This window comes from Marmota flaviventris, chromosome 7 (genome assembly GCF_047511675.1).
Source record: "Marmota flaviventris isolate mMarFla1 chromosome 7, mMarFla1.hap1, whole genome shotgun sequence".
NCBI lineage: Eukaryota > Metazoa > Chordata > Mammalia > Rodentia > Sciuridae > Marmota > Marmota flaviventris.
In genome coordinates, this window is record NC_092504.1 from 3,012,049 (window position 1) to 3,035,911 (window position 23,863).

Genomic DNA, 23,863 nt, shown 5'->3' on the forward strand with positions numbered 1-23,863 from the left:
AGGGCATGCCCAGCCCCTGGCCAGGGGCTGGGCAGAGAACTGGGTGGGTGCACTTTTCTGGGGACAGTGTCTGAGATCACTGAGATACAAGAATGGGAATGTCTGCCAAAAACTTGTGTGGATGCCCGCAATTAGATGGCATGTCCTGCCTCTGCTGCCTTTGCCCCAGCACTTGCCACACTCTTTGGTGCAGTCATCTGTTACTCCTTGGCAAGAACAGCAGTCTCATCCTCTGCCAGACTTGGCACCCTGATTGCAGCTCCCCCGGGTGGTCACCCTTTGTGGCTCTGACCTCAATCTCATGTTCCCTTAGCTTTACGTAGAGTTCAGCACAGATATGTTGCAGGACCCCATAGAAGATAGTCCAGGCATGGCACAGCACACCAGTGGTCACAGCAACTTGGGAGGCTGAGGCAGGAGGATCACAGGTTCCAAGCCAGTCTGGGAAATTTGTTGAAATCCTGTCTCACAAATGGCTGGGGGGATGTAGCTCAGTGGTAAAGCACCCCTGTGTTCAGTCCCCAGCCAAGAAAAGAAGAGAAAGAGGAGTTCATCAGAAACGTGTCCTGTAAGCCCTGGGGAGGTCTGGGGCAGAGTGTGTGCCTGCACAGGGAGCTGACTTCAGCACCTACCTCAAGGGGTGGGTCGGGTTTCATCAGGCCTAGACTCAGGGTTGAGGGCAAGAGTGAGGAGCTGAGAAGAGGGCTGGTAGGAAAAACCAACCGTCCTCTTTGACCAGAGTGCAGATTGGGCATGAGGATCAAGGGTGAAGTTAAATATGAGGTTTGGAATGCACAGTGAGGGTCTTAGACCCAATAGGTATGATGCCACGAGGGTGCAAAATTCAGACAGTGTAGAAGTGTGTGGGCAGGGACACACTGGGGCCTGGCAGGGCAGAGACCACCTCCTTCAGGCCAGAGGTGGCGCAGGCCTGTAGGGGGCCCTAGCTACCCATTGTCCTCTTGATTGCAGAGCAGGAATGCAGTCTGTACTGAGAGTTGCCAGGGCACAGAGGAGTGAGGGGCGCAGGAGCTGCAGTGTCTAGGCAGAGATGGTGAGCACTCCTGGCTTCAGTTCCTTGAGCAGAAGGGGGAGTCCTGGGCAAAGCAGTAGAGGCAGGGCCTCCTAGTGACCGATAGGAGCATGCTGTGGGCCCCCTGAGTGTGGGTGATGGTGCAACAGCTCCCTCATTCAGTGACCACTTGTCCAGTCACAGGCCAGGGACACCTGGGAGAGCCCGTGAGTCAGTATTATGAGGTGGTGTGTGCCTCACAGGGAGAGCACTGCACCCTCAAGAGCAGGTGGGACTGCCTGGTGTGAGGGGTTCTGCAGGCCTCGCTGTGGCAGGCAGCACAGAGTGGCTTGTGTAGGACAGAGGGCTCTGTGTGCAGCCCTGGAGACGGCCCGAGTGCAGAGGCCTGGAGGGGCAAGCGTGGCCTGTAGCTTTGTGCTCACGGAAGGGCTGACTGTTCTAGCTGCGGGTAAAGCAGGCTGCTTGTGGCTAAACTTGGCCATCGGCTCCCTTTCCAGCTGCGTGAATGTGCACAGCCAGCAGCACGTGTTGGTGATGTGTGCCACTGCATTCTACCTGATGGAGAACTATCCTCTGGACGTGGGGCCAGAGTTTTCAGCATCAGTGATACAGGTGAGCAGGCCTTAGCTGTGCTCCTGGACGCGGGAAGGTCGGTGTCGATCAGGGGGTGGGGGAGTTCTTGAGCCTTTCCTCTCGTGCAGATGTGTGGGGTGATGCTGTCTGGCAGCGAGGAGGCCACTCCTTCCACTATCTACCACTGTGCCCTCCGAGGACTGGAGCGCCTCCTGCTCTCTGAGCAGCTCTCCCGGTTGGATGCAGAATCCCTGGTCAAGCTGAGTGTGGACAGAGTGAACGTGCATAGCCCACACCGGGCCATGGCGGCCCTGGGCCTGATGCTCACCTGCATGTACACAGGTGAGCAGTCTTGGATTGTAGACTTGCCCAGGGCCACTGTGCTCAGCGATACGTGAGAGAGGAATGTGCTCACTTGAGGGACACCGGCCCAGGCCCCTGGTGTGCAGCACCTTTGGTGTTGTCCTGAGCCATCCCCTCACTTGCCAGAAGGATTCAGAACCCTCTGCCCCTCGTCCCTTGGCTGAGGATTGGGGTGTCCTTGCTACCCCTGATGATCTGTGGAACTCCGGCACACTGGGAAGTGTCTGTGCAGCCTTGGGGTTTCACTTGCATGACCTTCCACTGAGCGCTTTCATTTCAGGAAAGGAGAAAGCCAGCCCTGGTAGAGCCTCTGACCCAAACCCTGTGGCCCCCGACAGCGAGTCTGTGATCGTGGCTATGGAGCGGGTGTCTGTTCTTTTCGATAGGTAAGAGGCGCAGCCCATCTGGCAGCCTTGAACTGCCCTGGAGCCAGAGCCAGAAGGAGCTGCCTGGTGCCTGCATATTTGCTCCACCTCTTGGCACCTTTGCCATGGTCCCACCAGTTTTCTTGCCACACCCTGATCCTGCTTGGGCTCTCCTGTTGAGAGGCCATCCTTGGACTCAGCACTGTGGTGCTCTCCGCCACGTTTGTCCCTTTCTCCTGGAGGCCTCAAGGACGTCACCTACAGTCCTGGCTGTGGCCTGGGCACTTAAATGGTCAGATGCTGGGAGGCTGGGTATGCAGCAATTAAAATGCCCTAATCCTGCTGCCCTTCATGAGAGAGGAGCCAGGTGGTAGCAGGGTCCTTCTTGCCCTCAGGGGCCATGGGAGGGATCCCATGGCACCCAGAAGCAGTGTCGGAGACAGCTTTAGGAAGAGTAAAGGCAGAACTAACAAGCATCTTGAAAAGCTGTGAGGGGTGTGACCTTCCCGCCCCACACCTAGAGTGCACTTTTATTCAGTGCTAACTTGACTCACCAGCCCTGGAGAGCAGGTTCGGCCTTATTGGGCTTTCTCTCAAGAACAATGCCCTACTTCTCCCCTCAGACCTCTTGGTCCAGGTAAAACTGTTACCACACTCGGCCTGTGATCACTGCTCATTCTAGCAGTGGGAAGCCGTCGGACTTTACCGCGAGCACTCTCTTTGAGGAACCTTGTATGTCCTCCCAGCATGTTAAATTTCCATGTTGAATTTTGGAATGAGCTTTGCAGCCACTGTTACAGCACCGCATGTTCATAGAGTACCACCACAGCCAGGCTCAGGGGCAACTGGGGACAAGCAGGTGCACAGCCAGGCCCCTGTCCTCAAGGAACTTACAGTCTATTGCCAAGGAAGTAATTGCTCCAGTGAGCATTAACCCAAGAATTCAGCTGGCCACTGTCCAGCAGCCAAAGTGGGAGGTACTGGTTGAAGTGACAGAATAGGACTCCTGGTCAGTTCCTGTGCTTCATAGCCATGGACACAGTCGTGTGTGCACTGGTAGGGTCATCACAGATGCTGGCTGTCAGCACTGAGAAGGGTGCTGCAGTGGGCAGGCTCTCGGCTCTGTTGAGAGGGCGATCAACAAGAGAACTGTTGGGGTACAGATTGGGAAAGAAGAAAAGCATTCCTGATTCAGGGCAACAGGATCTGTCATTGACCATTTTGACGTAGAGAATTCCCCTCCGTAATGTTGCCACCCCGCCACCCCTTTACCTGATAGTCACTCCCCTCTGCAAAGTCCACTCTGTGTACTTGGAAGCCCTGAGACTATACCCAGTGGCAGTCATCTTCCCCATCCCTGTGAGGAGGACAAGGGACAGCCGGGGTTTGGCCTTTCTGCTTTCAGAATTCATACCCAGGCTGTAGCCTGTGCCCCAGTTGGAGTGTCCCTTCCAATCAGGGGCCCTGGTTCCATGTTGGCTCTGCCAAGGCAGGTTTGGGGTTTAGGGATCAGGCTGAGTCTCTGGCCCACCCCTTTCTCCAGGATCAGGAAGGGCTTTCCCTGTGAAGCCAGGGTGGTGGCCAGGATCCTGCCTCAGTTCCTGGATGACTTCTTCCCACCCCAGGATGTCATGAACAAAGTCATTGGAGAGTTTCTGTCCAATCAGCAGCCATACCCACAGTTCATGGCCACTGTGGTCTACAAGGTGAGCTGTCTGTGGGACGGGGATGGGGCAGGGAGTCAGCCCGACTTCCAGTAGATTTGCCAGGAGGGCCAGGTTCCTCCCCTAAAGATGACCGTGCGGGGACAATGCACACTCCCCCTGCCCCGCCCCCAGGCCCTTCCCTGTGCTCAGGTGTCTCGCTCCTTCCCAGGTATTTCAGACTCTGCACAGTGCTGGGCAGTCATCCATGGTCCGGGACTGGGTCATGCTGTCTCTGTCCAACTTCACGCAGAGGACCCCAGTCGCCATGGCCATGTGGAGCCTCTCCTGCTTCTTTGTCAGTGCGTCTACCAGCCCGTGGGTTTCGGCAATGTATCCTTCCCTGGTCCTCATGGCTGGGTTCCTGCCTGCTGCCAGGCCTTGCCTGTCCCAGGGCATCTGGGTTCAGTTTTGTTGAAAACTTAGAAACTTCTTCACCTTTGCAGAGCCCCACAGATGTCGAGGAGAATGTAAAACATTGACAGGGACACAGAACAGAAGGCCAGGCATTTTCGAGCCAACCAAGGCTGCCCAGAGGGGCTGGTGTGTGGCAGAAGTATTATGGCCAGTGGAGGGGAAAAAGGGGAGGCAGGGCACCCTGGGAGTGCTGGGCTTTTCCTGTGCTGCTTCTCATTAGCTCTCATTGTGTGATGGCCCTCCTGGGGAGAGGCATAAGTAAAGATCCAGCCCCCACCCCCTGACCCATCCTGCAGTGCTGGTGGCCAGGAGCTCCTCCTTAGGCAGCCCTCCCCCAGATAGACCACAGGAGCCTCTGACCAGCACAGCCTCACCCGGCGTGCCTGGGAGGGTCGGCCAGGCAGAGGCCCTCCCTGCCCTGAGCAGGGTACACGGGAGCACCAGCCACCAGCCAGCGCTGCCCAGGTGGCCTGGCCAGGTAAGTGCCGTGGCACAGAGTGCCAGGAGCGAGCATCTGCCTGCAGGGCTCCCACCTCCTGGGCCAGCTCTGCCCACGCCCCTGCCCTGCTGGGAGAGGGTTATAGGATCTGTTGGTGCTGACACTGCAATGCAGGATGCTCCTTGGCTACTCTGGCCACCCTTGATCCTTTCTGGGCCTCGTGGAGGCCTGGTCAGGAAAGAATCTCCCCAGGAGCACAGTGAGGCTGTCCCCACCTTTGCCAGCGTTCTCCCTTGACTCCTTCGCCAGCCTTCCACACGTCGTCAGCAGGATGGGCAAGCTGGAGCAGGTGGACGTGAACCTTTTCTGCCTGGTTGCCACAGACTTCTACAAACATCAGATAGAGGAGGAACTCGACCGGAGGGCTTTCCAGTCTGTGTTTGAGGTGGTCGCGGCACCGGGGAGCCCGTACCACCGACTGCTGACTTGCTTGCGAAATGTCCACAAGGTCACCACCTGCTGAGAGCTTGTGGAGGCAGAGGCCAAGCAGAGGTGGCCACTGGGGCCAGGGCTTATGGGAGCCTGCACCAAGCGCCCTGTCTCTCAGGGGCTGCCTTGGGCACCGTGGCTCTGGCTTGGGTCTTGCGGGCAGCCGGCCAGCCGTGTGTGTGTCTTTGCCCTGTGGCAGAAGCTCTTGGCAGTGTGGGTCCTGGGTAGGGAACATGCAGTCTAGTGGGGCTGAGCCTGAGTCCTGTGTCGCTGTCCTCATTGCAGCTGGTGGCAATGCCTGTCGACCAGGTGTTTGTCTTTCTCCTAGCTTTCACCTGTACCTCGTCACCAAGTCACAGCTGCCCTTGCGTCCAGGATGTAAGTCCTTGCCCTTGCAAGTTGGCCCTGAGCCCACTCTGTCCCATGGGTGGAACGTTGGCAGCAGCCTGAAGAGCAACCCACAGCCCTGTCCAGCAGGGCACCTGCCACCGGAGTCTAGCTGCACAGGCGCTGTGTTGCGTGGCAGCTGGGAGCTGGGGGTGCCAGACGCCCAGTGCCCTTCTCCCTTTTCTCTGTTTTCTTCTCAGGACTTAAAATTTAATTATATCAGTAAAGAGATTAATTTTAACGTAACTCTTCCTATGCCCGTGTAAAGCGTGTGACTTGGTGAGGGCTGTGCTGCATGTAACAGCACCCGTGGAGTGGAATCCTCCAGCTGGCAGGTCCCTCCCGTGCCCTTCTCATACCTGACAGCACTTGGTTGCACGTCTCCCCCCTTTTCACACATTCACATCTGGTTAGAATGATGGAGGTGCTGGTATCCAGGTGTCTGCAGCAGAAGTCCTCCCTGGGGCTGCTCTGAGGCCTGAGGAGAGCTCTCCTCCCACTCATAAGGGACGTGGTTTCCCTGTCACCCTGCCTGGCTCTGAGTGGCCTCCACTGCATCCAGAATTGCCAGCTCTGACAACTGCAGCCCAGTCCTGAGCTGGCCCCAGGCTGTGGCCTACTGGTGCTGGATGTACCGACCTCTTGCTGCTTCTGCACAGTGGGGCCCAGACGGGGGGCCTGGCCTGGCAGCCTCATGGGTGTCTCTGACCTATACCTTGTCTGCCCCGCCCCCCCCCCCCCTTGGTCTAGAGCAAAGCTCAGTGTCTTGGCAGCTGCAAGACACCTCTTCCCCTTTCTCGCATCATGCATGGGGGCCCTTCCAGCCCAGGAATAGGGCTTGATCTCAGGCAGGATGAGGTAGTACCGAGGGAAGGGTCAGTGAGTGGTCAGCTCCACATCCCCGTCAGCCACCACTTGTGTCGCAGGCCCTGGGTTCCTGAACCAGCTTCCTGTTTCCAGGCCTAAAATAGCCAAACTGTTGAAATGAAATGAAAACCCTGGATAGCGAGATGCCCTTGGCTCACTGGCGTGCTTTGAGCACTCTGCTTGCTGCTGGGCCGTGCCCAGGTAGGCGCTTTGCCTCCCAGTTCCCAGGAGGCAAGCCTGGCTAGTCTGGTGTCAGTGGTGCTGGTTGATTGCTCTTGATGGTTGGTGTTCCAGGTGTTTACTGTGGCAAGCGGGGGTCGTTCGGAGGTGTTCTGGAGCCTGCAGAGGAGGAGAAATCTTTCAGTCTGTGCAGTCCGTTGACTGCACATCGGTCTGTGGGCTGCTATCTTGAGGCCCTGAGCCTCCTTCCATTTCCTGCAAAGGGCAGCTGGGGTGCAGGGTTGCACGGCACACAGTGCATCAGAAGAGTCCATCTGAGCCACTGCCTCAGCCACCGTGAGGCTTCCCCACGCTGGGATCACCCATCCTGGTGCCAGTGCAGCAGAAAGGGTAGAAATGGATCTGGTTTTAGAGGAGAATCTTAAGGGAAGCTACAGAATCTGTGTGACAAGTAGGAAAGTCACCAGCTCTCCCTTAGCGATTTGGGCCTCACGTTTCTTGTCCCAGCGTCCCCTAGTCCTGCCGTCTAGAGTTGGGAACCACGGAAGCTCTGCCCGCCCCCGGGCTGTTCAGCTTGTGCAGAAGCACTGGAGGGAGACTGCTCCTGGCTACATGTTTACATTTGTGAGAAGCAGCACTGTGAATGTGACATTTGGGGCCACCCCCGTGGGATTCTTACTACTGGGTTCTACAAGGTTTAGTTGGCCACCTCCACGTTTACCCTGTGATCTGAAACCCAGCTCTGGTGACGATGCAACCCAAACACCTTCCTGTGTGTGCGTGGAGTCCATGAGAGAAGCTGTCGCACCCATGCAGAGGTACGCAGGTACAGGCACAAGTCCAGACCCATAGTTTTATTTACACACACACACTTCGAGACAAATATGCAAGGCCTCCAAGAATGCGGTGTCCGTTCTGCCTGGAGGTGGACCTTTCTTAAAGACCTGCCGAGGAGTCGGCGGTGTGGCTCCAGCCCCTCAGAGTGGGCCTCGGCGAGCCCTACTGCAGAAAGCCGCCCTCCCTGTCAGCTCTGCAGAAGGCTTGCACTTCATCAAGCTCCTCCTAGTCTGCAGCTTTCCAGATGTTGTTGAAAGTGTCATTTTGATTGTTAAGGTTTTGAGGGGAGGGTGGGTTATTGTTTTCCTGCTGGTACTATCAGGAAAGATTTTAATGAAACCAGGGTAGAATTATTTGGCAATGCACTTAAGCATGTTTTCTTCTCCAAAAATGTGCCTCCCTTCCACTGATGGCCCCATACGGAGGTGACTTTCCAACTGCCGAGGGCCCTTTATTGTTCTCTCCTTTTGGCCTGCACATGTGCCCTTCAGGAGGAAAGACTGGAGTGGAAACACCTCCAGATGCGGAATGTAGCCTCAGGGAAGGCTCCTCCCCTGAAGGGCCCCTTGGCCATCGGGGAGCTCCTCCAGATGACCTGGGGCTGCCCTGCCTGGAGCTCGGCTGGTGGGTCTCAGCAATAAGTTAGTTCACGCCAGCCGTAGCCCAGGAGGCCGAGCGCCCCCCACCCCCAGTGAGGGGATCTGGAGTGAGCGAGCTCGTGGGTGGGATTGTGGGGGTGGAACTCATTTCCTCTTGTTAGCTGTGAGCATCCTTCCTATCAGATGGCATCCTCGCTTGGGCTTTGTCCCTCCCTCCCTCTGTGCTGGGTGCCTGGGACCATCGCCACCAACCTGGATGAACTGAGATCTGCCCTCTGGGCAAAGAAAAGACCTCGAGTTGCTGAGGCTGGGTGGGCGGTGCGGGCTGGCACAGGTGAGAGAGGACTGTCCCACACTGGGCCTGGAGCTGCCGGGAAGGAAGGACTTGCTCTGAGAGCCATGTGACAACTGAACGCGACGCGACGCGGAAGGTTCAGGGCCATCTTCCCCTTGTGCCTGTCGTGCTTTAATGCCGTCCAGGGAGCCCCTTCCCTCTGCCCCAGGCTGGATGGAGGGACCTGCCTGCAGTGGTTTGTCTCCCGTCTAGGGCCTCCATCGGGCCTGCTGTTCACGTTGTGGGCTCTGCTGGGCCAACAGGGCAGTGATGGGCCAGTCCCGGAGCCCAGCCCAGACCTGACTGTGCACTGCCGAGAGGAAGGACTGATGTGAGATGTATATTTACATTTTTTAAACTGCTGCAAAAATTGTATATCCAAATTAAAGGAACAATGAAACCATTCACATTTGCTGTGTGAGGCCTGCTTTGCTCATTGAGAACTTGCTTTCCAGGGTTGAGGAAACTGTCCCTCTCTTCTCCAGGGGTCAGTGCTGACAGCCTCCCAGCAGTCAGCAGACACTGTGGAGCCAGGTCCGCATGTGATGGGTGCCTCTGACGGAACCCACAGGCCCTGGTGCAACCAGCTCCCTGCCTAGCAGACGTGGACTGCTAAAGCTCTGGCAGTGGGTAGGACCATGAGCTTGTTGGGCAGGAACCTCAGGTGTGTCCCTGTTTCTGCTCCACATTTGGCTTCAGTGCACTAGAGGGGTGGCAAGATCTGTGTCCTCACACAACCTTGGCTTTGGTGTCCCCTCATGGCCTCACTGACCCTTTTGCCCCCTTGGTCACTGATGTCCTGTCCCAGCTGGACCCTTCTGTCCCCCAGCACAGCTGTTCTCCCCTGGCCTGTCTTGGCCACCATGTCTGCAGTGCCCCTCCCAACCTTTTTCGCTTGTAAGTCCTTCCCATTTGAAATACCTCCTCCCCAGGAAGTCTCTCCTTAGCTCTACAGGGACTCTTTCCTTCTTGGCTGGAACCTCCTCTGGAGCCTTGGTGGTCAGTGTGGTGGTGAGATCTTGGGTTAGGGCTGCCCTGAGCAAGGTGTTTAGTTGCTCTAGTGTTCACTAAAGGTCCGTGTGGTTCCAGCTCGCTGTCAGGCGTCGTCCCCCTGTTCCTCCGCAGAGCAGGCCCTGCAGTTGGTTCCAGGAGAGACCACAAGGACCTTTCAGCTCAGGACCGGGCGGCACCTGCTTGTTCTAGGCGGAATCCCCTTTCTCAGCACAGGGTAGTGAGCGTCGGCCAGATGGCCTGATGGATGGCCCCACCCAGTCTGTTTCTTCCCTCAGTTGCACTGAGTGTTAGTTGGAGTCACTTCAACGCCCTGAATCTCAGTGACAACTCCAGGGTCCCTGATGGCCTCACCCTTTGAAACTTGCTAAGTTCTGCTCATTTCAGGGAAACCAAGCACCCTATTCCTCACTGAACCACCATTGTTTGGGTGAAAACAGGAAGGTCCTTGGCATACCTGGCATGGCTGGTGTTTCCAGACCAGTGGAGCTGAGCAGGAGCCCCCATGTGTGTACCACCTAAGCAGAGGAGAACCTGCAGCCACCCTCTCTCCCTCACCACAGCATGCCCTGCCCATCTGCTTGTGGGAGCTCTGAGGGCTTGGAAGTCCTGGGGACCGCCCTCTCTGCCTCCAGTGGCACCCATTTCCAGCTGTAGCTGGCTTTGTTCCAGAAAGCTCTCTGAAGTCGTCTCCCAAAGAGGGAGACTTACTAACCCTGCCCAGTGGATGAGCCAAGTGGCCAGGGTAGCTGGGTCCTGCCTTGGAATGGTGTGACAGCCAAACCGGGACAGGGAACCCCACTTGGGCAGCACAGTGGTGGGGGCCCCGAGGCTAGCCTGTAAGCAGCATGGTCCATGGTCCAGGGGCCTGTGGACAGAGGGGACCCAGCTCTTTGAAGTCTGCAAGACCTTCAGCCTCACAGCCTGCTCTTCCCTTCCTGTCACAGCCTAGCAGAGACAGGGCTTTCAGTCCCACCTGGGAGACAGGCATTTGACCCTTGGGTACCTGGTGGAACTGTTGGTTCAGGGCAGGGGCCTGTCGAGTGCAGAAGAGGGCTAAAAGTTATGGGTCTGTGTTCCTCGTTGGCATGAGGAAAAGGTGGCAATGCCCAGGACATGAGCCAGACCCACAGGCTCTGTGTCGTCCACCCTGGGATCGGCAGCCAGGCCCCAGGAGCTACTGGGGCTGACTAGACCTGAGGGGGATCTGACCCTTCCCACCCGCCACTGTTGGTTCACCTCTTCCCTCCCTTCCTAGAGCTCCTCAAGTGCTCAAGGCCCCGTGGCCTCGGCCCTTCCATCTGCCCTTCCATCTGCCCCCCAGGGACTACATTCAGGTACCCCACCACACCCACACACTCCTGGTGCTTCCTGGCCTTTGCCAAGTTCTGAATTCTTCAACCTCCAGATTCTCCCCATGGGTTATGTACTTCCTGCTCTGGGCTTCACTTGGGACAAGCCCTGCTGCTCCTCTGGGTGGGTCTGGCTTCCCTCAGCCCACCAGGCTAAGCAGCACCTGTACCCTAGATGCTAATGAAATGTGCCTGGGGGCTGGGCCCCGGCCACCTCCTGTAGAAGGAAGACCAGAGAGGTGGGCCTTGCCTGTGCACAGCAGGACCAGCGCGGACCCACACCCTGTGCCTCGGCCTCCTAGGGGTGCTCCAGCTGAGGCTTGACCTGCACCCTCTCCCCTGCAGGTGCTGCTGGGTGCCCAGCCCTAGGCCCTCTGACTCTGATCCCACAGTGACTGAGAGTCCCAGCGGGCCATGCAACTCTGCCAAGGTATGGAGCCCCTCCCCTCGGGAGACAGATGGAGCCACTTAGCAGGGACAGCTGGGGCTTGGCCCACCTGCCTTGACCAGCCCAGTTCATTCTTGTCCTTGGGGGTTCAGGCCAGGATGCTGCTTCCGGAAGTAGCCCCAGAGAACACCCTATCCAGGGTTTCCAATGCACCCTAGGTCTGAGAAGAGAAGGTGAAGCCCACCCTCACCACTTGAAGGTGCCACCTAAAGCATGGTTAACTATAGGGTAGCTCCTGCTAGGGTGGCTCTGCCACCCTGTGCCCACTGGGACTTGGGCAAGCCGAGGATGTAGCTGCCTCTCTGGAGCAGTCTGGCTGCTGGGCTCTGAGCACAGCAGTGACACCTGTTGGCCAACAGCTGTCCCTCAATCAGGACAGCATACCAGGTTCTGTGTTCTCCAGAAGCTCTGAGGAGATTCACAGAAGGGGCAGGGAGATGGCAGCAGGGCCCCTTGTCCTCAGGGGCTTGGAGGGGCTGTACCAGAGGCCTTCTGGGTGACTGAGAATCATCCAGCCAGGTCCTGCCCTTCCCACTACAGAGATGAGGAGACAGGTTGAGGGACGTTGTCAAGGAAGGTCGTGCGAGTCCGTGGAATGGAGTCAAAAGCTGTCTGCCTGGACTGCAGTTCCTGCCCCCACCTCTGCCCTTGGAGAAAGACTAGGAAAAGGCAGGGGGCGGAGCCCCTCAGAAGGGACAGACCCTGTGTCTGCAGGAGCCGCTGCCTGGAGGAGTGGGCCTCTGGGCCCTCTGCCAGTGCTCCTGAGAGCTGGATACTAGGGGCAGCAGCCAGCCTTCAGGCCAGCAGTATGGCTGAACGTGGCAGAGAGTGGGATTAGAGGTCTCTCATGGGTGCCCCTATGGGAGGAGTGCAGCAGTTGTGAACCTCCCTGGGGAGCACTGCATAGCCAGCGGGTAGAGACAGTGTCCCTGGATCTCCAGATGACACCCAGGGCCCAGAGAGAAAGGGGTCAGCTGGGCCCCAGAGCTGATGCCTAGGCCAGGTAGTGGCTGAGGACTGTGAAGGGAGTACAGGGCACCCAGCTGCCCTCCCAGGCCCTTCCTTTCTGGCTGCATCCTGTACTGCCTCCATGCCGGGCAGAACCGTGGGGTCAGGCACCCCAGCTGCCCTCCTCCTGGGGTTGCCTGTGTGCAGACAGTGCCTCCTCCAGGCTCAACCCTCCTGCCTGGTCAGCGTTCTGCTGCTCTTTCAGCCTTGGCACAGGGGCCGGACAAGACCAGCAGCGGTGCGCTGGGCCAGTGGACATCTAATCAGGCTGGTACCATGTCCACCGTGGGCTGCCCAGCAGAGGGACCTTGAGTTCCATGGAGTCTCGTTTGGTTTTTACCTTCTGAATGTCAGCCACTGACACCCTGAGGTGACACGTCCCCTCTGCAGACCCCCAGCTCCACCACCCCTGCCTCCTGGCTCCTGAGACTGAGGGGCCTGCTCACTCCTCCTGGCGTTTCAGTCACTCAGCCCCACAGGGACAGAAGCCCACTCCCCGGGCTGACCCTGCCTTCCCACACTGCACCATCTGGAAACTTCTGAGTCTCCCTGCCCATTGACACGCTCCAGGCTGCACCCTGCCTTGCTGCCCTTGCCCCACCCAGCTCTTTCCAGTGAGTGTCCTCTGAACGTTTCCAGCTTTTCCAGTGGCTCTTCCTCATCTCTCGGCACAGGACTTGCCTTCGCTATCCAGTGCTGCCCTCAAACCAGCCTATGCTAAAGGTCAGTCGGTCAGTGTCCGTGTGCCCCTGACCTGCACTAAGGGCAGGGCTTGGCTCTGACCAGCCTGGGTTCCCAGTGCCCACGTGACCTGAGGCCCAGGGTGTTTGGTGGGTGGAGCAAGAGAAGCAAGGAGCAAATGACAGGAGAGGCAGGGTCTCTTGAGAAGTGCTGGTCCTCAAGACCAGGGACCCCCCCCCCCTCACTTCTACCTGACAGGGCCCTCCTAAGGGTGAGGGTCTCTCAGCCAAGGAACCCCCAGCACCAGCAGCCACTTCGTCAGTCAGCACTGGGGATCGCAGGCTCCCTGTCTGCCTATCTCTCCTCTCCTTCCCCCACCATGCCTCCATTTTGACAGTCTTCCCATGGCCCATCCTGGCCTCTATGAGCCAGGTGGGGCTGAGGTGGGGGCTGCTGCCCGGACCTTGCCTTTGGGAACCTGGCCAGCATGGCTGGAACCCTCTCTGCATGGCCCAAGGGCCAGGCGAGAAGCAGGCAGGGCTGGCCACCTGGCCGCTGGGTTTGGGCCCGGCCGCTGGCTTGCTACAATATTGATGGCCCGTCAGCACGGCCCCGATTCCTGCGCTTTCAGTTAAAAGGTTTCTGTTGTTGTAGCTTATGCAGTTGCTCTGTTGCTATGGAAACGTGACATCAAAATGACGTTTCCCGTTTAAAAGCTTTTAACTAAATTCCTGCCTGTCAGACGTAGGCCCCATTTTGAGCGCGGAGCTGCCTCAAGCGAGTGACTGCGGTGCCTCCCGCCCATGGTGTGTGGGACGGGCCTGGGGCCCCACCTGAGCGCCATCCTCCTCCCCGCAGGTGCCTCCAGCATGGCAGCAGCCGAAGTGCCCGGCTACCTTGTGTCTCCGCAGACGGAGAAGCACCGGAGGGCCCGCAACTGGACGGACGCGGAGATGCGCGGCCTCATGCTCGTCTGGGAGGAGTTCTTCGAGGAGCTGAAGCAGACCAAGCGCAACGCCAAGGTGTACGAGAAGATGGCCAGCAAGCTCTTCGAGATGACCGGCGAGCGCAGGCTGGGCGAGGAGATCAAGATCAAGATCACCAACATGACCTTCCAGTACAGGTGGGCTCCTCGGGGTGGGAGGACATGTGGCCTGGCCAGGGGCCTACCTGTCACTTGGGCCCTGTGGGAAGAGATGGCCTTCAGAAACCACCTGTGCAACCTCCCATTGGGAAATGGGAAAACTGAGGCCCAGCAAGGGCAGAAAGCTGGTCAGAGAATCTCAGGGTGGCTGGGCTGGGAGTGCTTTCAGCTTCCTGAGTCTGGGCTTGGTGCTGGGCCGCAGCTCCAGGGACACACGTTGGACCTGCTCACTGCCCCACCATGCCTCAGAGGTGGACACCTCGTGCAGGCATCACCCACCTGACCAACCCCCTCTCACCCTGGCCAGTGTCGACAAGCTGTCAGCCAGGCTTGAACCACCCCTCCACAGCCCCCAAGCCCAGCAGGGAAACAGAGGCCAGAGTGAGGAGGCTCAGCTCCTGGGCCTGTCCCATCCTGATGCTCAGGGACTTTCAGCATCAGCGAGCCCCTGCTGTGTGTCCAGCACAGAGCTAGCCTCAGGGCGGGAAGAACGGCATTTGGATCTGATGTGGAAAACCCCAGAGTGCCCAGACAGTGCCCAGTTCACGGACAGGGCTTCACTTGTAGAAGAAGTCGAGCCCAGCCCTGACTCCTGAACTCCCTGACTGGGAGTCTCCAGGCCTGGTCCCCATCTCTGCCACTGTCACATCCCAGGCTGACTGTCCCTGGCCGGTAGTTGGAGGGGACCTTAGAGGGGACTGCAGGTGGGGACCAAAGATGGCTCCTAGGCCTGGGGTGGCTCTGGCATCTAAGAGGGAGCAGTTGTGGCCCCATGCCACAGACCTCACAGTGCACGAGGCCTGGCCCATCTAGAGAGTCATGGGTGGGCATGAGGAGGTTTGGTGTGGGGTAAAAGTCACAGCATGGGGTGAAGGTCAGGGCTTGAGGAGGTGAGAACAAGGGGCACAGGTCACAGCAGGAGCTGTGTCTATGCAGTTTGAGGCTGGGGCTGCCCAAGAGCCTGCTGTATCCCAGGTAGGGGCGCTGTCTAGTAGGAGGCTCGCAAGGTTCTGGGGATGGCAGGCAGGTGAGCTCCGCTGGCCAGGGTGCTGGAGACAGAGGGCACCCTGCGGGTTGGCCTGGGAGCACCTTAGCCACACTGCATGCGAGAGAGAAGTCCCACCTCCCGCTTGCGGGTGGGGAGATGCCTCCACCAAGGCTGGAGGAGAGCCCCATCCCTGTCCCATGGCCCCTGGCTGCCCTGGGAGCTGTGGAAGAGCCATTAGGGTCATGGATCAGAGGCCATGAGGCTCTGTTTCCAGCTCTGCTTCCATGGCCCCAGAAGGAGACCGTCTGGAGCCTGTCCCTGTCCCAGGCCTGTTTCTGACCTGGTCCCTGACCAGGCCTGGGAGCCAAAACTACAGTCCTGCAGCTGCTTGGGGTCTTTGACATCAGAGTCACCTAGCACAGGTGATGTCAAACCTGAGCCCTGGGCCCAGGATGTGAGGAAGTCTGGTGACTGCTGGGACAGGCATGGGACGGCAACTCGTAGTCTGGCCTGCCTGGCCTTCCTGGTCCCCACAGTGCCCCTTCACATGCCTGGTGAGACAGGGACTCTGAAGGTGGTGGGCGGCCATGCTGGCTATCTCCCCAGACTCCCTCTGACTCAGTTCTTCAGGAGCAATGTCCCTGGCCTCCCCCAGTCAGCGTCTGGCTGGGCTCTTCATTATTTATCCTGAAAGCCTCCCTCGGACTCCCTGTGCAGGGCTATGGGTGCTCGGCCTTCGTAGTTTCAGAAGCACACGCACACCTCTCCCTTGGCTGCTCCTGAGGAAACTGAGGCCCACAGCAGGAGAGGGTCTTGACAATAGTCCTTAATTGGCCAAAGCTTTGGCTGGGTGACTAGATCTCATCTACCCACTCCCAGCCTCCCCACAACAGAGACTTTTTTTTAATAAGAGCTCTTTACATATTAAGTTGTCAGGCTAAGGAAGCTGGAGAAGGTGGCCGAGTTTTGTGGAGCGTGATTTGTCGGAATACCATTTGGGACCGCCCATGCTGAGGGCAGGCTTTTCTGGAGGAGACTGGGCAGAGGCCTATGTGGGCACCAGATGTAAGCCTTGCCTTCCCAATGCCCCCAGGGTAGATGGGGGGCAGGAACACAGGCCAGCCTGGCCTTCCTGTGATCTGTCCCTGGCTTTCCACAGAGACTATTCCACTTGGTGGAGGGAGCCTGGGCCTTGGGGAGCCTCCTGCTACAGCTGGCTGGTGCCTGTACCCTGATCAGCAGCCCTTCTCTGTGCCCATTTGTTGGGTGTGACTCATTCGGCCAGACCATCATCTCCAGTGCCCAGGGTCAGCAGAGGCCACACCCTGGCGGACAGCCTCGTGTGGGGAAACGGAGGCATGCCCCTTTGCAGGTGTGGGCCCTGGCTTCAGGGAGGGCACTTGTGACACCAGGCTCGAGGGTCAGATGAGGTTAGCAAACACGTGGGGAACCCTGGGCCTTAGGAGGTGCTGGACCTGGTGGGCAGAGCTTCCCCCACCCACTCCACCCTGTGGCAACTTCCTTGGCCTGGCCAGAGCTGCCCAGCCGCCCTGAGGCCCCGTCTCCCAGCCCTCACCTCCCAGCAGAAGGCTGCGATCCAGGGGCTTGCAGGGCCTCTCAGGTGATCAGAGCCTCACTGTGAAGACCCTCAGCCCAGGGGCCCTGCCCCACTGCCTCAGGTCAGGCTGCAGATTCCAGAGCTGGACCCAGGCTGCTGTACAGGCAGCAGCCTGGGCTTAGGGCGCAGCATGACCTCCTGCTAGGTTCAGCAAGAGTGATGCTAGAGTCCTGTGTGCCAGGCACCAGGCATGGCTTTCTTAAATCCTCCTTTCAGCCTTGAGGGGCTTACTCCTTTATCCCCATTTTACTGATACAAAACTGGAGGCTCAGAGAGGTTAATGAACCTGTCCAAGTTCACATAGCAGCGGTGGGGACAGGATATGGACTCAGAGCTGTGGATGCCTGTGCTCCCATGGTCCTCTCTCCCTGAGGTCAGAAAACTGTGGCGCTATGAAACCTTATGACTGTATTTGAACTATACAGCTTATTATGATCTTTTATGATTTCTGACTAAAGCATATAAGAAGTACTGTGGGTTCATTGCCATTATAAACTACAGAAAAGCAAAGAGAAACAGGACCTAGCCCAAGTTCCCAGCCTCTGTGGACGCCCTTGCTCATGGAAGGGTGTGTGCTTCCCTCTTCACATCTAAAGCAGGTCCCAAAGCTCGCTTCTTCCTAGTCCAGTATTACCTGCACCCTGGGGCCTGGCTGATTTTGCTGGGGAGGACCGCACTGGTCAAGAGTGGCTCCTGCCTGACCCAGCATGGCTCTCCCTGGGGTCCTGGAGCCCTGTGCCCCCGCCAGGGACCAGGCGGGCTGGCTGGGACCAGCTGCTTCTCACCTTGGCTCTTGTCTCTCGTTGCAGGAAATTAAAATGCATGACAGATAGCGAGTCCGTCCCGCCGGACTGGCCCTATTACCTAGCCATTGATAGGATTCTGGCCAAAGTCCCTGAGTCCTGTGAGGGCAAACTACCAGACGGCCAGCAGCCGGGGCCCTCCACGTCCCAGACCGAGGCGTCTCTGTCGCCGTCCGCTAAGTCCACCCCTCTGTACTTACCGTATACCCAGTGCTCCTACGAAGGCCGCTTCGAGGACGATGGCTCCGACAGCTCCTCCAGCTTACTGTCCCTTAAGTTCAGGTAGTGTGTCCCCTCTTCCTTCTCTGACCAGGTGCCTCGCCGCCCCGCCTCTGCCCATCCCCCAGGCAGCACCAGGAGGCCAGCTGGGCAGAGCAAGGGGCTGGGAATGGCGAGGGCGCCCGTTCTCCTGGTGTGGTATCCTCAGCCAAAGTCACAGTGTGTGCCTGCCTCCAGGCCAGGCCAGGCCAGGCCAGCCCCGGCCAGCAGGGCCGTAGTGTCGGCAGGCAGGCGGCTCCGTGCCCGGCTCCGTCACTGGAGCTGATGCAAGTTCCTTGACCTCTCTGGCCTCAGCCTCCCTCTGTAAAATGGGGATAATTCCGTGTTTTCCTCAGAGGGCTGCCAGGAGCATGGGAGAGGACAAGCTGGCCCCACTGTGCTCGCCCTGCCCACCCTGGTCCCCACCCTTGGCCCTGCAGGCACCTGAGAAGGTAGGGCTGAGCCTCCAGGGCGGTGGGCGGGCCCTGCCCCCTCCGCACCAGCACTTAACACAGGAAGGCGTAAGCCACAAGACCATGCCCGCAGGGTGCTCACAGACACTGGCAGCCAGGCTGTGTCCAGGAGAGGTCCCTGTGGAGGACAGGCCAGGGAGCCCAAAGCAGCCACTTATGAGAAGGGGACATTTAGGACGGGCTTCCAAGGTATAGTAGAAGCTGATCGGTTGATGAGAGTAGGAAGATGTGGCCTTGAGTCAGTCTCTCCCTGTACCCTGCTCATCAAGTCTGTCTGATGGCAGATAGGGCAAGGAAGTCATCTCTGAGGAGGGTCCCTTCGGCCAGCATCCCCAGTGCTGGGCGCTCTACTCAGTTCACCCAGTGCCCTCCCTGGAGGGAACTTCTCATTGAAGATCCCAGACAAAAACGCCTTTCTGCAGCCAGACCCAATTAACACGAGGCCTGAGATTTATGGCCAATTGTTCCCATGGATTATTGAGCCTAGTTCCCAGACTCGGCTGCCCGGGGCACCACGCCGGGTGGGATGGGGCCCCACTCTCCCATCCCCAAGGCTGGCTGGTCACCCACTCTGCTTAGAACACAGCATACTGGCTGGGGACATGTAGGCACCAGGGCAGGGCCTTGGGGTCTGTGGGGCTTGGCAGTCCTTGCTCTCCAGCGAGGCTGTTAACCAGCAGTGCCCGCCACCCTGACAACAGAGCACCGTGGGACAGCCACAGGCTAGACTGCCTGGGGCTGCCTCTACCCTCTGCAGCTGTCTGTCCTCCTGTCTCCCTCAGCATGCTGGTCCCCTCTCCATGCTGCTGGGAGTGGGAGGGGTCTCCAGCCTCAGGCCCTTCCTTCTAGGACCCGTTTCCCACCTGTGCATGGCCAGCTGGGCCTGATAGTGTCCAGCTTCCCTATAGGAGCACGGAGGCCACATACTTCCCAGCACCCCCACACACTCAGCCTCCATCTCTCCCTGGGGCTGGGCCTCCTGCCTGCCCAGCTCAGAGGGCTTGGTGCTTTCATGGCCGTGTGCCCTTTACAGCCCGGAGCACCCACCTTCCCCAGACCTCGGCTGTGGACCATCATGGGTTGCCTGCTGGTTCCCAGGCCCGGGTGCCTCTGACCCCATTACCAACCCACTGTCGTGGTGGGTGGGCTCCAGCCCCTCCTCACATGTGTGGGCTTGTGGGCCTGAGCAGGGGCTCTGCTCCTAGGGCCTGGGAGACCCTACTTGTCCTTCAGGGTGGGCATGGGTCTCTGGCCAGCGGCCCACAGCAGCACTCCTTGCAGGTCAGAGGAGCGGCCCGTGAAGAAGCGCAAGGTGCAGAGCTGCCACCTGCAGAAGAAGAAGCTGCGGCTGCTGGAGGCCATGTTGGAGGAGCAGCGCAGGCTGAGCCGCGCCATGGAGGAGACCTGCCGCGAGGTGCGGCGCGTGCTGGACCAGCAGAACATCCTACAGGTGCAGAGCCTGCAGCTGCAGGAGCGCATGATGAGCCTGCTGGAGAAGATCATCGCCAAGTCCAGTGGCTAGGCCGCTTGCAACCACCAGGCCGCAGCCGGGCAGCAGGGTCCTGCGGAGGGGACAGGCTTCCACTCGGCCTCCAGGGGCTGCCCCTGGTAGGGACATCCCTGATGAGGACCCCATGGGCCCTGGGCAACCATGAGACCCCTATCTATCTCCAGCATTAATGTCCTTCCTTGGACAAGACCAGGGACTCTCAGGACACTCCTAGTAAGAGTGTCTAGAACCCACCCTCCACGGTAGTCTTATCGATGATACCTGAAATGGCTTTTGATATTAAATGTGTACTTTTCACTATTGCCTGGAAGCAGAGCTCACTTTCTCTGGCTTGGAAGGGCCACACCAGGTTGATCTGTCCTGCAAAGGAAAGCAAGTGGAGATAGGTCAGGGTGGGCTGGTGCCCATGCGCGCTCTCCTGAAGGGTGAGGGAAGGGTGTCTCCCTCCCTGGACCTGCTGCATCTGCCCTGAGGTATCTCTGACCCCAAGGCAGATGCACAGGGCTGCGCTGCCCTCGGTGGCCAGATGTCCTTGCCACCTCCTTGGCAACAACACCAATACGAGGAACAGGCTGCTCTTCTGGACCCTGGAGGTCGCCTGGTAAGACACTCCCACTGTAGTCAACAGAGGAGCAGCTACAGACTGGCCAGTGCTGCAGGGGAGGTCGGCCAGGTGAGGAGCCAGGACCTGGTGCTGGAGGACAGTCCGCGCAGCAAAGAGCCAGTGCAAGAACCCAGAGGTGGGGGGTGGCCAGAGCAAGCCCCAGGCAGACAGAGGCAGGCCACCTGCAGCTGGGCCACTTGATTGTGTGCCTGCTGGTGCACTGCTGGTGTTTTTCAAGCGCATTCTGAGTTGCCAGCTGCTACAGCTGTGGATCTGACCTCTGCAGTGCGGGGGGGCTTGGGGCCAAGGCAGCCCCAGTGGCCAGCTTGCTGCCCTGCCTCTGGCCTTGCACCAGTTGAGCAGTTCTTTCTAGAAACCCTTGGCTGAATTCATCTGTGTCATTTACTAGGATTTGGCTTTGGTCATCATGGCTGCATGGGAGTCTGGGACCAGGCCTGTTTGGTTTATCCCCTGGAACTAGGCAGATTGCTTCCTGGTCCTTCCCAGACGGGACAGGGTTCTGTGTGGTGGGTCAGCAGGAAAGTGACAGGATTTGCCTTGTGGTTTGGGAAAGTGCTCTTTGGCTGGGTGCAGTAACACATGCCAGTGATCCCAGCAAATTGGGAATCTGAGGCAGCAGTATCACAAGTTTGAGGACAATCTCAGCAATTGGTGAGACCCTGTCTCAAAATAAAAAGGGCTCAGATGCAGCTCAGAGTTAGAGTGCCCCTGGGTTCAACTTTCAGTACCAAGAAAAAGGCCTTTCTGGTTGCTGGTGAGCAGATTCCTGGGGAGAGGGGTGGAGGCGGGCTCTGCCAGGGTCTGCCACTGTCATCCTGGTGTGAGACCACCCGCTTTCCTGACCCTCCCTGAACCTGGAAGTCAGCCAGGCAAGGGAGTGTGGGACCAGCCGGTGGTCAGGCGGTACAGAGGTCAGCCCAGGCCAACTGGGGGAGGTGGCATGGGTGCTGAGTAGATGAGCAGTTTCCTGGGCCCCTTTGCTGTGGACTCAGGGAGCGCCCCGCCAACCCTGTCCTGGGGCAGTGCAGCACTTGCTGATGATCTGTAGTGTAAATATCCCCATCAGAGTCATTTTCCAGCTGCGAATGTGGTTCCGCTGCCTCTCTAGCCAGGGAGTGGTGCATGCAGTTGGCTCATGCAGCACAAGCAGCTCCAACTATTTCCTGTGAAGCAGAGAGGGGGCTCTAGAGGACAGGAGATTGGAGATGTCTGTTGAAGACCTGAACTTGGGAGCTGCCCTGGCTCATTGGTAGCTCAGGTCCACCTGCAAGACACAACTCTAAGAATTCATGAAATAGACATGCTCAGTGCTTATATAGCCCTTGGTGCTGGGGACTTCCCCATGGACACCTAGTGACCTGCCCATGTACACCTGCTTGCCCTCCAGCTGCTGACCACTGACGCAGGCCAGCAGCTCCCATGGACTGGCCATTGTTCTGATTCTCACTAGAGGAAGAGCAGCTTCAATCCTTCAAGAGAGAACAGAGCCAGGGAGGGTGCTGAGACCACACCCCCATCTCCTGTGGCCCTACAGGGTGGCCAAGCCCAGACGCTCCTGCAAGAGGTGGCTGATCAAGCTTCTCTGTTATACTTGAGACTCCTCCACGTGGCCACCACACACTGCTGCTTCAGTCCCTGCAGGGCTGGTTCCAGGACTAGATTGACATCCTTGAGCTTATGTTCAGAAGGAGTCTCTGCATCCTTCTTCTGCTGTCTGAGCAGAGTCTGGGGCTCCTGCTCAGTTGCACCAGGTGCTGCCCCTTCCCAAGCTGGAGTAGAGTCCTTGAAGTCCTTGTAGGACTTGACTGTCCTGCACCCAGAGCTGTGCCTTCCACAGTGTGCCCGTGACACTTCTCAGTCTTCTTTGGTTGTTGGTCCACTGAGGAGAAGTCTGTCAGCGAATGGTACAATGTTTAATAAGATCCAGCATCCCAGCATGTCGGCACTGAAACTCAAATCAGGAACTCGGCAGACATCTTCACTCCCACCTTTGTTATTTATGTTGCTGTGACATTTACAGCAAATGCATGAAGATAAGTAAACAAAATAAGCAGAATGAGAGATGGAATGAAGTGAAAATCACCTTTATTTTCATGTGATATTTTTGTAGACCCAGAAAACTAAAAATACCAAAGATCAAAAGCTCTTTAAACCAGCTGTAGCCTATTGGAAAGGAGAAGATGTGTTCCATTCGGAGTTGTGACTCAAAGCAGGAGACACCTGGGAGTGAGCCTGACCAGCAGCGCACAGGACCGTGTGGCTACCCAGGGCCCAGCTCTGCACGCGGCGTCATGTCACTGATGCAATTCCAGCTGCGTGCTCAACCACACTGTTGTTGTGAAATGGATGAAATCATGTTTAAATTCATATGAAAAAAGAAGGGGGCCCGAGGTTAGAGAACAAGCTCTGTGTGAAGACATGCTCGGCCTCCTGAGGACTGCAGACCTGCAAACTGAGACCCCAGGAGCACATGGCCTGCTCAGAGCTTGGCTGGGCCTGGGCATGTGGAGGACTGGGAGGAACAAGAAGTGGCAGTCTCCGCCCAGCAGCTCCACTGCTGAATCCGCTGCCTGACTCCAACCTTTACCCCTCGCAACTTGAAAAATGATCAGAGACACCAAAGGACTTTGCCTGGGGGTTCCAACTACCAAGGTGGATGCCTGTTAGTAGACTTTATTAGAAATTAGACTAGATATTTGAAAGACATTTATTCATTTCAAGATAACAATGAACCATGATGTTACACTGGTAACAATTCTGTGAAAAATATATTTTCCCAAATAAGAAGGTTTTGGTGAGAAGAGAGAGTGGCACTGCTCTTCAGGGAAGCCACCTGGGCCACCTGCACCACCTGCTGTGGGCACTGTTGGGCTGAGTCTGGAGTGACTCAGAAACCAGTGTCTGGGGAAAGAACCAGAGAAGACAGAACTGGGTGCAGAGGCTGAGGCGGAACTCAGGAGTGTGGTTCTTCACATGCAGGCGAGGCCTCTGCAGCCACCACCACCACCTGCCTTCTGCGTCCTTATGATCTGCCTGCTACCCGCCCTTCAGTGACTGCCACTGTGGCTTTGTGACTCACTGCGACGGGCATCTTCCTGGCACCAACACAATTCACCCAGCAGCATCAATCACGTTTGCTGATGTTACCATGGGTCCCCGCAGAGAAGCCTGCAAGTAGGGAAGTTCCAAGCTCCTGGTGGGGACAAGTTTTTCAGGATTCTGATTTTTGCATGAAAGTTTAGATTTCGTCACTGGTAAATGCTGCCAGTTGTCTCCCTTGGGGGACAGGCCCATTTTCAAGACGGTATCTGCCAGATGCCCATGGCAGAATACCCAGTCTGCCACTTGCGTCTGTGGG

The 23,863-nt window shown here is 57.9% G+C and overlaps 2 protein-coding genes across 5 annotated transcripts in view; both read left to right on the plus strand.

Moving 5' to 3' along the window:
* Htt (huntingtin) overlaps nucleotides 1-8,993 on the plus strand; it is a 140,567-nt gene extending 131,574 nt beyond the window's left edge. The window contains exons 62-67 of the mRNA XM_027939971.3: nucleotides 1,531-1,645; nucleotides 1,735-1,948; nucleotides 2,250-2,355; nucleotides 3,878-4,040; nucleotides 4,210-4,370; nucleotides 5,203-8,993. Coding sequence (XP_027795772.3) covers nucleotides 1,531-1,645; nucleotides 1,735-1,948; nucleotides 2,250-2,355; nucleotides 3,878-4,040; nucleotides 4,210-4,370; nucleotides 5,203-5,416 — 973 coding nt within the window. The 3' untranslated portion in view covers nucleotides 5,417-8,993. The remainder of the gene's footprint in view (nucleotides 1-1,530; nucleotides 1,646-1,734; nucleotides 1,949-2,249; nucleotides 2,356-3,877; nucleotides 4,041-4,209; nucleotides 4,371-5,202) is intronic.
* On the plus strand, nucleotides 3,957-20,183 carry Msantd1 (Myb/SANT DNA binding domain containing 1). Of its 4 annotated transcripts, XM_027939993.3 has the most exons (5): nucleotides 3,957-4,040; nucleotides 11,295-11,379; nucleotides 13,945-14,209; nucleotides 17,646-17,921; nucleotides 19,652-20,183. In XM_027939993.3, exons 2-5 carry the CDS (start codon nucleotides 11,364-11,366, stop codon nucleotides 19,890-19,892), a joined length of 798 nt encoding a protein of 265 aa, XP_027795794.1. In that variant the 5' UTR covers nucleotides 3,957-4,040; nucleotides 11,295-11,363; the 3' UTR covers nucleotides 19,893-20,183. The 4 variants fall into 4 exon arrangements, with proteins under 4 accessions (XP_027795794.1, XP_027795802.1, XP_027795810.1 ...); XM_027940001.3 differs by lacking the exons at nucleotides 3,957-4,040; nucleotides 11,295-11,379 and adding an exon at nucleotides 12,165-13,128; XM_027940009.3 differs by lacking the exons at nucleotides 3,957-4,040; nucleotides 11,295-11,379 and adding an exon at nucleotides 12,165-13,128 and having other exon boundaries at nucleotides 13,998-14,209.
* The last annotated feature ends 3,680 nt before the right edge of the window (nucleotides 20,184-23,863 follow it).